General features: G+C 37.2%; 1 protein-coding gene across 17 annotated transcripts in view; it reads right to left on the bottom strand.

The window, feature by feature from the left end:
- Nucleotides 1-17,021, bottom strand: part of ank2b (ankyrin 2b, neuronal) — a 142,306-nt gene that overhangs the window by 48,138 nt on the left and 77,147 nt on the right. For all 17 annotated transcript variants that reach the window (XM_079805669.1, XM_079805657.1, XM_079805671.1 and 14 more), the window contains 5 exons: nt 13,376-13,517; nt 10,530-10,617; nt 9,838-9,941; nt 9,521-9,556; nt 5,774-5,998 (listed from right to left, as the gene is read on the bottom strand). In XM_079805669.1, coding sequence (XP_079661795.1) covers nt 5,774-5,998; nt 9,521-9,556; nt 9,838-9,941; nt 10,530-10,617; nt 13,376-13,517 — 595 coding nt within the window. The remainder of the gene's footprint in view (nt 1-5,773; nt 5,999-9,520; nt 9,557-9,837; nt 9,942-10,529; nt 10,618-13,375; nt 13,518-17,021) is intronic.

Genomic DNA, 17,021 nt, shown 5'->3' with positions numbered 1-17,021 from the left:
TTTGGAAAGAATCATGAGTTCTCAAGGACAAAAGGAAAAATAAAAATGACACTAGGGTGCACCTATGGTACCATTGGCCGCTAAACAGAGCCACTTTACAATGAAAGCAGAATACAATCAATGCAACACAATTGAAAGGAAGAAAGTGGGGTGTGGGACAGGGCATCCATTGATTGTTTCATGTGTCACTCCTACCCCAGAAATTTTGTCCCCGGTGGGCCCAGTTGCAGAATGCGGCTAACCAAACTCTCGCCCTCATTCAGAGGGGGCGGGGCAGTGGGGAGGTGGAGCTTACTGTCATCCAATAGCAGCAGTGAGAAAAGAGAGCATAGGTGGCATATTGTCCAGTTTGTTTCGTATAGAAGAACTTTTCTTGAAACAAATGTGAAGAAAAAACAACCATGGAAGGGTTTAAATGTAAACTTTGTAAGTCCCAACGGCGACATAGTGTCAGCCCATGTGTGAATACACACTGTGTTCCCATCTGGGGAGGCAAGTAAGAGTGTATTCCCCTTTAAAAAATATGGATGATTTTCCCCGTTTAGTTTAGTAGTCTACTCTTTAGATATACATAATAAAGGCTAGATGTCTTACAGCGGAGTCTCTGACGTCATCACTGGCGGCCATCTTGTCACAGGCAAGCTTTCTGGCGGCCATCTTGTCACAGGCAAGCTTTCTTGCGGGCTCCTGATGTAAGGCGAGTGATCTGAACACAAATACTCTTATCTCACTGAAATATTGATGGATTTACAAATGGTTTGGTTTCTTAAAAACGTTATTAACGTGGCTGTAATTCTGGATGCTTGAACAAATTATGAATAATTATTCATAAGTATGCAGTGTCATAACTACATCTCTGACGTTTATAACAAACCAAACAGTTTGAAAATCGGTAGAAAATACAGCAACTTATGGTTATTTAAAAAGTACATCGCCACTAAAACACAATGTTACGAGTGAGCGAGTTGACTGTGACAAGATGGCCGCCAGGAGCGGACATCGACCTCCATTGGCCAGCAGCGCGGACGAGACATCTAGCCTTTATGTATGTATGTCTATGGTCCACTCTACAAGTCAGTTCCATGTGGTTCAAACAGAACTTCATTAATAAAAATGTCAATAGAATTGGCTCGTTATGATGAACAGCTGAACTGAAATTGTTTCAATAAATCTATTAATGACAACATAATTTTTTTGCTTCATCAAATCTGAAATGTTCTTGCTAGTCTCCAGTTGGCATTTTGCATGCTTTCAGATGTTTTAATAAAAATATTTATGTATATTAGGGGTGTAGTGGTACATGTATTCGCCTCGAACTGTCACGATGCATACAGTCAGACGCCGAATACAGTCAGTCACAGGTGATACACACTCCGGTCCAGAAGGGGGCGTGAGCAGAAATGCAACACTGTTTCCACAACAGGAAAAAGAGCAGAAGAAGAGGCGATACGCACCAACCCAAAACAAGAGTTCAGGGGGGTATTCCAGAAAGCAGGTTATGTGACATACCCGGGTATGGTTAAGAGTAAGTAAGCGGATAACCTCAACTTTCGGTTCCAAAAACGAACTCCTGGACACGTTTTTGGAACGTCGAGTAAGCAATGTTTGGGTTAATCAACCGAGAGTTCCAGGTATATGTGACGGTAAGTTAACCTTGCTTTCTGGAATACCCCTCAGATGCACGCAAGAGCTTACTAGTAGCCCATACGCTGAGCTTACATTCATTTTTGTGACGCGCTCTACAAACTTCACGGAAAGGAAACCGGGATGGCAGAAAGCGGCATCATGCACCGTTACACCCCTAATATACTGTATATATTGATTAGGTTTCTGATTATATTATGCATTTGCATATGAAACTGATTAAATATTCTTGTTCGTTTAGTAAAAAAAGACTTCTTTCGAGTCTATAACCCTGTCCTGGCACCCGTAATCTCCAGAGGGGGCACTAGTGAGCACACTTCTGAAACCTAAAATGACAGATGGGACACTTCTGCAAATTATGGACACTCGAACGTGATTACAAGTACACATCAACTCTGCCATTTGGGAGAGGATCTACTTGACAACGTCGTTTTGGGAGAGGCTAAACTGAAGAACTCTGTCACATCGGCCTTTTGTCCCTCATCGACCTTGAAATTCTGCTGTTTGACAACAGTTCAATTGTGCATTTGAAGAACCGTTTTCTCGCTCGCCTTAAAGGGATACTCCACCCAAAAATGAAAAATCCGTCCCAGATGTATGGGACCTTCTTTTTTCGGATGTTCACAAATAAAGACTATTAGAAAATGTATATAATGCAAGTGTCTAGGACCCCCAACGTTCAAACGGCCACACAAAGCAACCCCAGCTGATGAATCAATGTCTTCTTTTTTTCCTGTGTTTGAGAAAAACAGGATAAATCTATATCCAAAATTTTATATAATTTCTGAGAGTCTGATTGCAATTAGATTTAGCCGTTATGACAGACCGATATGTATTTTCAATTTTGAAGTGATTCCAATCCCAATTAAAAAAGGTTAAATGATGTTTGTATTAGTCTTCGCATGTGCACTTGGGGCGGTACGTCCGCCTACGTCATGTGACCTTTCCGACGGGATTACGCAATCCGTGGTGTGTCGCAGAGCAGCGCAAGATGAGCAATTTAGGTTAAAAAGTATATAAATGTTTATTTTGGTTTGTCTAGATCAGACTCTATTCCTCTGGGATCGGTCAAAGCCTCTGAAGCCCTTCCTCTGAAACTGCATTGATTTGGACCTTCAACCGTTGGTTCCCATTGAAGTCCATTATGTGCAGAAAAAAAATAATTTTCGACTGAAGAAAGAAAGACATGAACATCTTGGATGAGACGGGGTGAGGAAACTATGAGGAAATGCTAATTTTGAAGTGAGCTCATCCTTTAATGAAGAGTATTTTGGTGCTGCCAACCTCATTTCAATTGAAGTTGGAGAGCAATGGTTGGTTGCTCTAATTTTATGACACCAACAATGAACGGCGGTTGACACTCAATCATGGGATTTACATAGTGGAACACAGAAAGTTCCTCAAGTTTGCATTTGGGGGCAAATATTACCAATTCTTCCTTTCAGCCTGACCTCCTAACTTCACTAAATACAGTAGATGCTGCTCTGGACACGCTTGTCTTGAATTTAGTTTAGATCAATCAGATGCTTCGATGTCTCAGAAAAAAGATGTTATTCCTGGTTACCTTCAGAATAAACATTCAGTGTCCTGCATTATCTATATTCTGTGTAATTTAACCACAATGTTCATTCATTGGCACGTTCATTGTGCATGGCTATTCTTTAGTCGCCATTGATTTTACATTGGTTGTACACTCGCTATTGAGGTGCATTATGGGACTTGATAATATCCACTATGATTTCAGACACCACTACAAGCGGCTGTCCACCTCAAATAGTGCACTTTATAAATGTATAGGGGGCGATTTTGTAATGTGGATTATCATTCCTCAACTGTTAGTCAGAAAGGGAAAAACATATTAAATTAAGCCAAAGGAACGGGTTGTACAGCCTTGTTAAATACAGAGAAGCAGAAGCAGCGTCAGTCAGTCGTTTCCACAGGAGGTGAGTAATAAAGGCAGAAAAGAGCAACTGTTGACAAAGTAAATGAGTAAATGATGAACTGAATCATCCACATTACTCCATTAAAGGGATAGTTCACCCAAAAATGTAAATTCTGTCATTAATTCCTCTCCGTCATGTCGTTCCAAACCAGTCAGATCTTCGTTCATCTTCAGACACAAATGAAGATATTTCTGATGAAATCCCAGAGCTCTCTAACCCCTCCATAGACAGCAATGTATGAACACTTTCAAGGGCTCGAAAGGAAGTAAATACATAGTTAAAATAGTCCCTGTGACTCCAGTGGTTCAGCCTTAAAGGAATCCCCTGGTGTTAAGACTTGTGTGGCTTAAATTAACATAAATTATGTCTCTTACTGAAATATGTAGTAGAAAACCCATGAAAGATCCATGTTATTTAAAAAAATCCATTATATATTTGGACAATGGGCGGCGCCATTTTGTTTGTGTTCTAGGTCGATGATGTAGAATGGTTGCACTTTTTGCAACACAAAAATTTTTCAGAGTTAAACAAAACCAATTAATTGCTTTGTAATTGCATTTAAAACACACTCAAGCACATAGAAATAGAAATAACCGCGGGTAGCACCAGTTGATTGCCGAGTGCAACCATTCTACGTCATCGAGATAGAACGCAAACAAAATGGCGCCGCCCATTGTCCAAATATATAATGGATTTTTTAAATAACGTGGATCTTTCATGGGTTTTCTACTACATATTTCAGTAAGAGACATCATTTATGTTGATTTAAGCCAAGTCTTAACACCAGGGGATCTCTTTAATATGATGAAGAGATGAGAATACTTCAGAGCGCAAAAACGAACACAAATAACAACTTTATTCAACAATCTCTTCTCGTCTGTGTCATTCTCGTACGCTGTTGACGTATTAACACAGTGCAGAGCTTCCGGGTTCTACACCAGAACGCCGGCTCGCCATTGGCCGATGCTGATCACGTGACGCATGCGTGTGATGATGACGCAGGAGCTGATCAACATCAACAGCGTAGGAGATGGACACAGAAGAAATTGTTGAATAAAGTGGTTATTTGTGTTTGCGCACTAAAGTATTCTCATCTCTTCATCACATTAAAGGGTTAGTTCACCCAAAAATGTAAATTGTGTCATTAATGACTGACCCTCATGTGATTGGACACCCGTCAGACCTCCGTTCATCTTCAGACACAAATGAAGATATTTTAGTGTAAATCTGATGCTCTGAAAGGCCTCCATTGGCTCAACTTTACACTCTCAAGACCCTTAAAAGACACTAAAGACTAAAGTTACAAAGTCCATCTCACTACAGCGGCTCTACAATAACTTTATGAAGACGAGAATAGTTTCTGTGCACAAAAAAACCCTAAATAACGACTTATATAGTGATGACGATTTCAAAACACGGCATCATGAAGCTTCGAAGCGTTATGAATCAGTGAGTCGAATCATGATTCGGATCGCATGTCAAACCGCCAAACTGCTGAAATTTGGCGATTCAAACTGCTGAATCGACTCACTGATTCATAACGCTCCGAACCGCTGAATCGACTCACTGATTCATAACGCTCCGAACCGCTGAATCGACTCACTGATTCATAACGCTTCGAAGCTTCATGATGGCTTGTTTTGAAATCGTCATCTCTATATAAGTCGTTATTTAGGGTTTTTTTGCGCACAGAAACTATTCTCGTCTTCATAAAGTTATTGTCATTTCTGTTCCGAAGATGAACGGAGGTCTGACGGGTGTCGAACGACATGAGGGTGAGTAATTAATGACAGAATTTTCATTTTTGGGTGAACTAACCCTTTAAGGCTGAACCACTGGAGTCACATGACTATTTTACCGATGTCTTTATTTCCTTTCTGGACCTTGAAAGTTTACATTTCTGTCTATGGGGTCTGGGGTCATCAGAAAGATCTTCATTTGTGTCTGAAGATGAACGAAGGGCTGACGGGTTTGGAACAACATGAGGGCGAGGAATCAATGACAGAATTTACATTTGTGGGTGAACTATCCCTTTAAAGTAGAGGTAAAAAAAACATTGGTACTCAGAAGATTATTGAACTTCTTGTACACCGTAAACCAGGGGTGTAAAACTCCAGCTTCAACACACATGCCTGCAGTTTTCAAATAATCAAAAGCAAATAAACTCACGCCAATGGTTTGCTTACCCAAGGAACTGGGCTCCTGAGGGTCCCACCTCGATCAGCCTGCTAGCCAGACCGTCTCCCTCGACCATGGGGGGCATGGATGCCAGTCTGTGCCTCTTGACCAGTCTACAGGTGACTCGGGTCGGGGCGCTGCACTTCCGCGGGGGAATGAGCAGCCGAAGACCGTTGTGGCGACATCCCCGCATGGCTCCTCCACGGGCATCCACCATGAAGCTCACCAAGAAACTGCATTGAGAGGAGGCACAATGTTAAAATGCACTGGGAAAAGAGTTCAAATCACATGATGGACAAGCTGAATAATAATAAACAACGAACCATGGAATCACGACTCACGATATTCCAGTCTCATTGTTTGAAAGTACAATATGGACGTATCGACAACATCGAAAATGTAAACATTAATGTGCATTTAAAGAATTGTAAAATATTTTTGTTTATACTGAAGTTATACATTTGTATAGTTTTTCCATTTTATAGATTTATTAAAGATCCCTTAACCCAACTCCCAAACCTAAACAGTTAATTATTATGTATATATAAATACACACTCCATGTTTATATTTAAGAAATATTTTCATGTATAAATATTTATATAATTTTTCTTATTTTTAAATATACAATTTTTTCGTAAATATACAGCATGTGTGTTTATTTATATATACACAATAATTATACACAGTACACACACATATATTATGTAAACACAAACGTTTATTTTGGATGCAGGTAATTGCGATTAATCGATTGCCCAGCACTAATATATATACAGAATATATATATATAAATAAAGAAAAACTTAACACAGTGCTGCAAACAATTTTCAATGGAAAGTAGCTAAAGACTCAAAGAGTTGTTAAATATCGCTAGATGACGTAATGTGCACTTTGCATCTGTTTTCTCACCTAATCCCCGTTCACATGCTGTGTTTTAATGCCAGAAATGTAATGGATGTCCAATAAAGCTGTTCTCATTTACATATTTTCTGTCAGACGACTGAACGAGGATGATATAGTGACTGACTGGATGTTAACCAACAGTCCAACAAGTCACTAGATTTGTCGCTAGTTGAAAATAAGTCAATAAAGGGTTGTGCGAAAAGTCGCTAAATTGGCAACACTGATCAGACAGATACAGTATATGTACTCCATTCACCATCAGTTCATTGCATCGTTAATAAAATGTCAAAAAGCAGTATTTAAAGTCTGAGTTTGGTTTCTTTGGGTTTGGATTGTTTGCCTCTTTATTATGGTTCATTAGTCGCACCTGTGCCTTGTTTTACCTCCAATAACATGGATTATTTTAATGATCACACTTTTTTGGTGTATTTTATAGTCATTTTTTGAGTCGCAGTATTTTGAGAAAATGTATTTTGCATCCCACGGCAGACCTAATAAATATTACGTGATAAGTAATGGATAAATTATTACAGAAAAGTTATTAATTTTATGGTTTTAAAGTGTAGTCTTGTTTAACATTATGTATTAAAGTTCATGTAAACGAGTCAATACAACTGAAATAAATACTGTAATCTCCATGATCATAAATAAATACATAGCATCAAATGATTAATTCAATATTCATAATAAATAAGGATTTGTAAATGTCAATAAAGTTGTTCATATGTATAATCCGATAAGAATAATTCGCATTTTAGATGCTGTCGAAATGTCAGTATTGTGTGTTTTGTTGTCTATTGTGTAGATAACTGAAACACACTTTACGTAAAATACATATGAATACCCATAAGATCACATTGGATAATGAAACGCATCAACATTATCAAAACAACACACATCACTGTCTGATTTTCATGCCAACACACACAACACCTGCACAGAAATATGATTTAGAAATACAATCCTGGAGACACAACATGCATGGAAAAAAGTGCCCATGTTCATGTCATATTAATGTGAATATAATTTAAATATTGTCCAGTAATTACAATACTGAAAATACTTATGCTGGTTATGGCCATGCTCATATTTCTCTTTCAGTAATTATACGGTTCTAGTAAACACACACATTAACCTGAACAAAAATATATATTTAAGATGTAGTTCGTTTAATTTTCAATTGATCATTTATTTAGTTATATATTTTTTGTTATATGATATGCTAAGTCTGATCTCACCACCCCTGGGATCATAGTAATGCAAGAAAGAACTAGATAACAATAATAATAATAATGTTATGATAATGGTGGAATATCACATCATACTGGATGAGTTTTGTCAGTTGCAAAATCCATGATCAAATATTGTGTTAGTCTCCAAGACGAGTTTGTGAAATGAAGAACAACATTCAGATGACTTTAAACTTGCATTGCCTTTTGATAAAAACATGGTATAAGATTCTACACCTAAATATAAAAATGCCATAAGCCTGGTGTATATATATATTTATTAGGGATGCACAATATGAAAAATGTCAAACCGATACCGATAACCGATAATTAAGTCCTTCTAATGGCCGATACAGATACCGATAACTAATAAGTTCATATTTTTATATTATAATTTCCATATAATCTGCAGTTTGTGCACCCAGGAGAATAGAAAATCTAAGATGCACTTATGAAACTGATATTTTAGTAGCTGTGGCCTAATTATATGGCAAACATCAGTCCTGACTCTTCAAATGTTTTTATTTAGGCACCACAATACTTACAGAACTACGGTTTATCTGCACTTAACAAATCATTAATATTAAAATGCATGAGGATGAGGAAGGTATATAGACTTTAATCACATGTTTTCAAATACATAATCAATAAAATGCATTGACATTTGTCAACCTCTGAGAAAAAACAAAAACAAAAAGTGTATCCTCAACTAAACTATAAATTCTATTACTATATTTCTATTACTATATACATTTATAGATTTAGCCTTTTTTGCTGTCTCTGGAAATGTATATATAATAATAATGACATAATTTCCCCCCACATTTCCCTCCATAACCTCGTATCTCCATATTTCATCATTTATATATATTCTTTCATAAATCATTACTATTGGTCATCCTTTACATCCGTCTGTGGGTTTTTGGAAATATTGAACCAATTAATTGTATTGAAAAGAGGTTGTGACTAAACCTCATAACGCCATTGGCTCCTCGGAGACTGTCAGTCAAACCTCTTAACTCCGCCCACATTTTGGAGCATCTCTGCTTGTTTGCAATGCAATGGTAAATAAAGAACTGTGTTTTTTTATTTGCACAACGTTTTTTACTGTATTCAAGAAACACTATATATAAAGGCTAATGTTTTATGTATTTGAGGAAGGTATATAGACTTTAAGTCACATGTTTTTCAAATACATAATCAATAAAATGCATTGACATTTGTCAACTTCGAAAAAGTCCTCAACTAAACTATAAATTCTTAGCCATAGGATTTAGCCTTTCTCTGGAAAACGTTTTACAATTTTCAAATGCCTGCTAAATGAGGACATTGAATGAATCTCGGATAAACTGACTGATTTACCAGCAAGCGTATTTTAGTTTTTCGGATTTCATTAATTTATCGGAGCAATAAAAATGATGTAATTTTCACCCACATCGCCCGATAATATATCTATCCGATAAATATTGTGCATCCCTAACATATATATATATATAGAGAATTTGATCACAAGTTGTAAAATTCCAAGAGGCATGGCAAGAAGACACCAAACTAAGTGGTTCTTGTGCACAATGAATGGAGCCGAGGAGGTCAGAGGTCAAATGACCCGTCACTGTAGTCACCTGCTGTTGTCATGGTCATGACATGGAGAACAACGGCTGAAGACCAAAAATAGCATCCATCAGAGAGAAAGAGTCAGAAAGAGAGAATCAAGTTTGAAAAACAGAGGAGCATAAAGCAACTTTTCATTTGCAAGGCCGTCATACTGTCGGGTTTTGGTTCTGAATATGTATGCATATTTAAAAAAACCTCAGGCAATACCAAGAACAAACATTTAAATTTAACATTTAAAAGAACGGATGAATCGTTCACAATAAGACCAGAAACATATATAAAGAAAGTCAGTGTGTGATTGAGAGAAGGCAGTCGTTTTTCATACCCAGAATGAGCAGGACTTGAGGAAAGCGCAATGTTGTCCAAGTTTTCCATTTCCCAGCTCAGTCTGTACGAGTCCGGCTCATTTTCTCTAGGAAGAGAAGACACCTGGAGTGGGAAAAGCATCTCTGTTAAACCTGGGCTATAGCTACTAGGGCTGGGTAAAAAATATTGATTTCTCGATTTTAATCGATTCTCACTTTTACAAAACAATATCGATTCTTAAATTCCCAAGAATCAATGAGTCTATTTTTTTTACGAAATTCAAAAACATAAATGTTGTTTTGGCGCTGGGGTGTGAGATCGCTCTTAGGATCGATCCTAACTTTATTATTATATAAAAAAAAACATAATTTAGTGTAATTTAAGTGTTTGTATACAAATCTGTTCATTTGTACCTTCAATATTAGTAGGCTAATGTAGTATCAACTGACTCCCATAGTTTACAACATTAGTTCAGAAATTAGTTTTCCTTGAGAAAATTTTCCATGTATTATACCTGATACACATCCAAAATAATCCATATTGAATTGAATCGAAAATCGAATCGAAAACTTGTGAATCGAAATCGAATCGAATTGTGAAATTGGAGTCAACACCCAGCCCTAATAGCTACCGACATGAGACACAGAATCTCTAGACAAAACTATTCATGTGTGCGTCCGTCAGAAAGACAATCAAAATGTTCAACTTCACCTGGTTACTGTACATCATATCCTCCATCATCCCATAATGTTTCGCAGGGTAGTAGCTTTGATGAGTGGGCGTGTAGGACCTGTCCAAACTGAAGGAGAACACATCATCATTATTGGTGAAGTTCTCAGAAATCCACTGTATTAGAACCATAATAGTGGGTCATCATGAAGACGCAACGTTTCTCACTTACCTTTGTAAGCGACTGTCAGCGTTAGCAGAAAGAAGAAGTGGATTACATTTATACAGTTAAATGTTTTACAATGTTAAGTGTGAGATACGCTAAGGTATGGAAGCCCATTTCCGGCACTAAATAAAAAAATAAAAACAGTAATTGAGACTTTTTATCTCTGAATTCTGACTTTTTTTCTCCTAATTGTGAGATATAAAGTTGCAATTGCGTGATATAAAGTCCGAATTCTGAGATATAAAGTCGCAATTGCGTGATATAAAGTCAGAATTCTGAGATATAAAGTCGCAATTGAGTGATATAAAGTCAGAATTCTGAGATTTAAAGTCGCAATTGCGTGATATAAAGTCAGAATTCTGAGATATAAAGTCGCAATTGCATGATATAAAGTCAGAATTCTGAGATATAAAGTCACAATTGCGTGATATAAAGTCAGAATTCTGAGATATAAAGTCAGAATTCTGACATATAGTCACAATTGCGTGATATAAAGTCAGAATTCTGAGATTTAAAGTCAGAATTCTGACATATAGTCACAATTGCGTGATATAAAGTCAGAATTCTGAGATATAAAGTCGCAATTGCGTGATATAAAGTCAGAATTCTGAGATATAAAGTCGCAATTGCGTGATATAAAGTCAGAATTCTGAGATTTAAAGTCGCAATTGCGTGATATAAAGTCAGAATTCTGAGATATAAAGTCGCAATTGCGTGATATAAAGTCAGAATTCTGAGATATAAAGTCGCAATTGCGTGATATAAAGTCAGAATTCTGAGATATAAAGTCAGAATTCTGACATAGTCACAATTGCGTGATATAAAGTCAGAATTCTGAGATATAAAGTCGCAATTGCGTGATATAAAGTCAGAATTCTGAGATATAAAGTCGCAATTGAGTGATATAAAGTCAGAATTCTGAGATATAAAGTCGAAATTGCGTGATATAAAGTCAGAATTCTGAGATTTAAAGTCAGAATTCTGACATATAGTCACAATTGCGTGATATAAAGTCAGAATTCTGAGATATAAAGTCGCAATTGCGTGATATAAAGTCAGAATTCTGAGATATAAAGTCGCAATTGCGTGATATAAAGTCAGAATTCTGAGATTTAAAGTCGCAATTGCGTGATATAAAGTCAGAATTCTGAGATATAAAGTCGCAATTGCGTGATATAAAGTCAGAATTCTGAGATTTAAAGTCAGAATTCTGACATATAAAGTCGCAATTGCGTGATATAAAGTCAGAATTCTGACATATAAAGTCGCAATTGCGTGATATAAAGTCAGAATTCTGAGATATAAAGTCACAATTGCGAGTTATAAAGTCAGAATTCTGAGATATAAAGTCAGAATTCTGAGATATAAAGTCACAATTGCGAGTTATAAAGTCAGAATTCTGAGATATAAAGTCAGAATTCTGAGATAAAAAGTCGCAATTGTGAGTTATAAAGTCATTGATCTGCCGCGACCCAACACATGATGAGTTGTGAGGGGCAACGTTCATTGAACATATTCTGATGTGTTATTATGGAAATATGATCCCCAGAACTCCACCACCCTCAGAATGTGCTGTAATTCACGATGTCCTTAGAGAACGAGTGTGTCCAGTAATGACACGTCCAGTCTGATCTGCGCTACATACACTCACCTGAGGGTGGCGCTGTTCTGGGATCATATTTCATTAATAACGTATCATTAAGAACATATTTCATTAATAACATTTCATTAATAACGCATCAGAATATGCTGTAATGCAAGATTTCGTTTGAGAATGAATTTTATTGACCTCCATGTGCTCGGTTTTGATAATATTTAAAATAATATTAATATTATATTAATATAAAATATACTTTATATCACGCAATTGTGACTTTATATCTCAGAATTCTGACTTTATAACTCGCAATTGCGACTTTATATCTCAAAATTCTGACTTTATAACTCGCAATTGCGACTTTATATCTCAGAATTCTGACTTTATAACTCGCAATTGCGACTTTATATCTCAGAATTCTGACTTTATATCACTCAATTGCGACTTTATATCTCAGAATTCTGACTTTATATCACGCAATTGCGACTTTATATCTCAAAATTCTGACTTTATAACTCGCAATTGCGACTTTATATCTCAAAATTCTGACTTTATAACTCGCAATTGCGACTTTATATCTCAGAATTCTGACTTTATATCACGCAATTGCGACTTTATATCTCAAAATTCTGACTTTATAACTCGCAATTGCGACTTTATATCTCAGAATTCTGACTTTATAACTCGCAATTGCGACTTTATATCTCAGAATTCTGACTTTATATCACGCAATTGCGACTTTATATCTCAAAATTCTGACTTTATAACTCACAATTGCGACTTTATATCTCAGAATTCTGACTTTATATCACGCAATTGCGACTTTATATCTCAGAATTCTGACTTTATATCACGCAATTGCGACTTTATATCTCAAAATTCTGACTTTATAACTCGCAATTGCGACTTTATATCTCAGAATTCTGACTTTATAACTCGCAATTGTGAGAAAAAAAGTCAGAATTCTGAGATAAAAAGTCCCAATTACTGTTTTTATTTTTGTCCTTAGTGGCGGAAACGGGCTTCCATACTAAGCAACTGTAGGTGATCTGAAAAACAATGTACCTGTCCGATTGGCCTCCTTCTAAACTGAAGCGCAGGTAGTTCATGCCATCCAGGTACTGCCCAGGTAAAGAGTCGTCTCCTAACTCTCTCAGATCCTCTGCTCTCAGATATTCCCCCCCATCACCTGTCATGGTGTCATCACCTGGGGACGACAGAACATGTTAATCACTGGAACATGAGCGACCTTGAGAGGAAACACAGGAGAAGAAAACACCTAGAGATCTCCATTCTTTCCATTTAAACACATGTTAAGATATCAGCAAAGCCTCTATGATGGAGTCCCACAGCGTCTACTGTACACTGCAGAGGTTCTAGCGTATTAAAGGATGAGCTAAAGGAAGCAGCTCTGCCGCAGTTGCCAGGTCTGGCCAGCAGGGGCAGTGTCTCTAGCATGTGCTGTAAGCCAATGAGACAAGACATACTGTAGACGGACAGAGGCGTTTGGCTTTCAGTTGCATATTGGCTGCCTAGAGTGTGGAACAATGGGACAAAATGTTGAAGTAACTAAAGTTAAAACCGTAATAAAAACTATATAGACATATTAAAAAAAAAAAAAAAAAAATACAAGAACACAACTAAAACTTAAAATGAAAAGACTTTATTTTTATATTTTATATTTACAAAAACTGTAATAGTGTATCAATGATACTAAAAATGTTAAATAACACAAATTGTACTGTATGTATTTAATCTCACTTTATACACACAGTGTGTGTGTGTATGTGTGTGTGTGTGTGTGTGTGTGTGTGTGTGTGTGTCTGTGTGTGTGTGTGTGTGTGTGTGTGTGTCTGTGTCTGTGTGTGTTAGAGTGTGTATGTGTGTGTGTGTGTGTGTGTGTGTGTGTGTGTGTGTCTGTGTGAGAGAGTGAGTGTGTGTGTGTGTATGTATGTGTGTGTCTGCGTGTGTGTCTGTGTGTGAGTGTGTGTGTGTGTGTGTGTGTGTGTGTGTGTGTGTGTGTGTGTGTGTGTGTGTGTGTGTGTGTGTGTGTGTGTGTGTGTGTGTGTGTGTGTGTGTGTGTGTGTGTCTGTGTATGTGTGTGAGAGAGTGAGTGTGTGTGTGTGTGAGTGTCTGTGTAAGTGAGTTTGTGTATGTGTGTGTGTGTGTGTGTGTGTGTGTGTGTGTGTGTGTGTGTGTGTGTGTGTGTGTGTGTGTGTGTGTGTGTGTGTGTGAGTGTCTGTGTAAGTGGGTTTGTGTATGTGTGTGAGAGAGTGAGTGTGTATGAGTGTCTGTGTAAGGGAGTTTGTGTATGTGTGTGAGCGTGTGCGAGTGTGTGTGAGTGTGTGTGTGAGTGCATGAGCACATGTGAGTGTGTGAGCGCATTTGAATGTCTGTGTGTGTGTGACTGTGTGAGAGAGTGTGTGTGCGAGAATTTGTGTGCACGTGGGAGTGTGTGAGAGTCTGTGTGTGTGTGTGTGTGTGTGTGTGTGTGTGTGTGAGTGTGTTTGTGTGAGAGTGTGTGTGTGAATGTATGTGTGAGAGTCTGTGTGAGAGTGTATGAGAGAGTGTGAGTTTGTGAGGGTGTGTGTGAGTATGTGAGAGTTTGTGTGTGTGTGTGTGTGTGTGTGTGTGTGTGTGTGTGTGTGTGTGTGTGTGTGTGTGTGTGTGTGTGTGTGTGTGTGTGTGTGTGTGTGTGTGTGTGTGTGTGTGTGTGTGTGTGTGTGTGTGTGTGTGTGTGTGTGTGTGTGTGTGTGTGTGCGTGTGTGTGTGTGTGCACGTGTGTGTGTGTGCACGTGTGTGTGTGTGCACGTGTGAGTATGTGTGTTTGTGTGTGAGTATGTGTTTCTATTTACAAAAAACTGTAATAGTCTATCAATGATACCAAAAATGTTAAATAACACAAATTGTACTTTATGTATTTAATCTCACTTTATTAACCAGTGTCTTTGCTGCTGACCTTCAATGATCCAATTCAACCATACACAAAACATGACTTTAGATAAACATCACATTTGTGTTTCATTCTTTAGTTTTTATTGCTGAAGTAAGAGTGTGATCCAGGTTTGTTGGAGCGGCGCCCTCTACTGTACAGGCGTGAATTTGCATTTAATTCATCCTGAGGCTTATTTATTTCAAAGGGCCTTTACATTTGACAAAAATAGAACTTTTTTGTTATTAAAAAACAAACATCTTTGACAGAAAGGGTAGATTTGAGATTAGCCTGTAATTGACTAATTATGTAGGATCAAGTTTTTTTTAACAAACGATTTAATAATAGCCAGCTTAAAGTTTTCAGTACATATCCTAATGACAAAGATGAATGATGATATTAAGAAGAGGATCTATGACCTCTGGTAGCATCTCTTTTAATAGCCTAGTCGGTATAGGGTCAAGCATACATGTTGTTGATTTTTGATGATTTAACGAGTTTAGCCAATTCTTCTTCTCCTATAGCAGTGAAGGAGTGTGTGAGTGAGTGAGTGAGTGTGTGTGTGTGTGTGTGTGTGTGTGTGTGTGAGACAGTGCATGAGTGTGTGTGTGTCTTCTCCTATAGCAGTGAATGAATGTAATTTTTCCTCAGTGACACTACAATGCACTGTCTGATGTGATACTGTAGTCGATGGTAGCATAGTTATAATTTTCTCTCTAATATGATCAATCTGAAGTTATTACTGCTGTGCTGTTTGCAAACGTCAGAAGTTGAAGCTTTATTTCTTGTTAAATTAGTCACTTTTATCAAATAAATACCTAGGTTGTATTAGTTTTCTTCTAAGAGGGTCAATAAATGAGCAGATCTAGCAATTTTATGGCCTTTCTGTATGCGATCATGCTTTCTTTCCATGAAATGCGAAACACCCCTAGTTTTGTTTTCTTCCAGCTGCACTCCATTTTTCTAGCTGTTCTCTTGAGGGCCCAAGTTGGACTATTTTAAGTGCAACTGTGTCTAAAGTGCTGGAAAACAGAGAGTCTATAGTTTCTGCTGCAACAGATGAGAAAAAGTAACACAAAAGTAGCGTAACGCATTACTTTCCATAAAAAGTAACTAACGCAGTCATTGTAATGCATTACTTTTAAAAGTCACTTTCCCCAACACTGCAGGATAATTACTAGACAGAAAACAATTCAACTTATAAATTCGGTATACTTATAAACACACACCAATATTTGTCATACTACTAAAACCTACACTACAATTCCAATCAACAATAGCAAAAATTAAATCATTTATATGATATCATTGTGCTTCATACAGAAATCATCAACCACTGTAAAGGTTAGTCAGTCATTTAGTAAAATACATTTAAAGTTAAACAATCCCATCATGCCATGCACACTTCATTCATATCATCGCTGTCGGGTGGAAACATCGTATCTCCATATTTCGTTTTCATAAATCATTACTATTGGTCAATATTTACATCTGTCTGTGGGTTTTGGGAATATTTAACCAATGAAAAGCATTAAAAGAGGTTGTGAATAAACCTCGTAACTCCATTGGCTCCTCAGACTGTAACTCCGCCCACACATCTCTGCTTGTTTGCAATGCAATGGTAAATAAAGAGCTGTTGTTTGAATATGTACAGTGTTTTTTACTGTACTCAAGAAACACTATATATGAAGGCTAATGTTTCATGTATTTGCGGAGCGTCAGTCTGACATTAGTCAAGCACACACACACCTGTGTGAAGCACTTCATCTTTAATAACAT

This window comes from Gobio gobio (genome assembly GCF_949357685.1).
Source record: "Gobio gobio genome assembly, chromosome: 2".
In the NCBI taxonomy this organism is placed as follows: domain Eukaryota; kingdom Metazoa; phylum Chordata; class Actinopteri; order Cypriniformes; family Gobionidae; genus Gobio; species Gobio gobio.
Note: the sequence above shows the minus strand (reverse complement) of the source record. Positions and strands in the feature narration are given on the sequence as shown.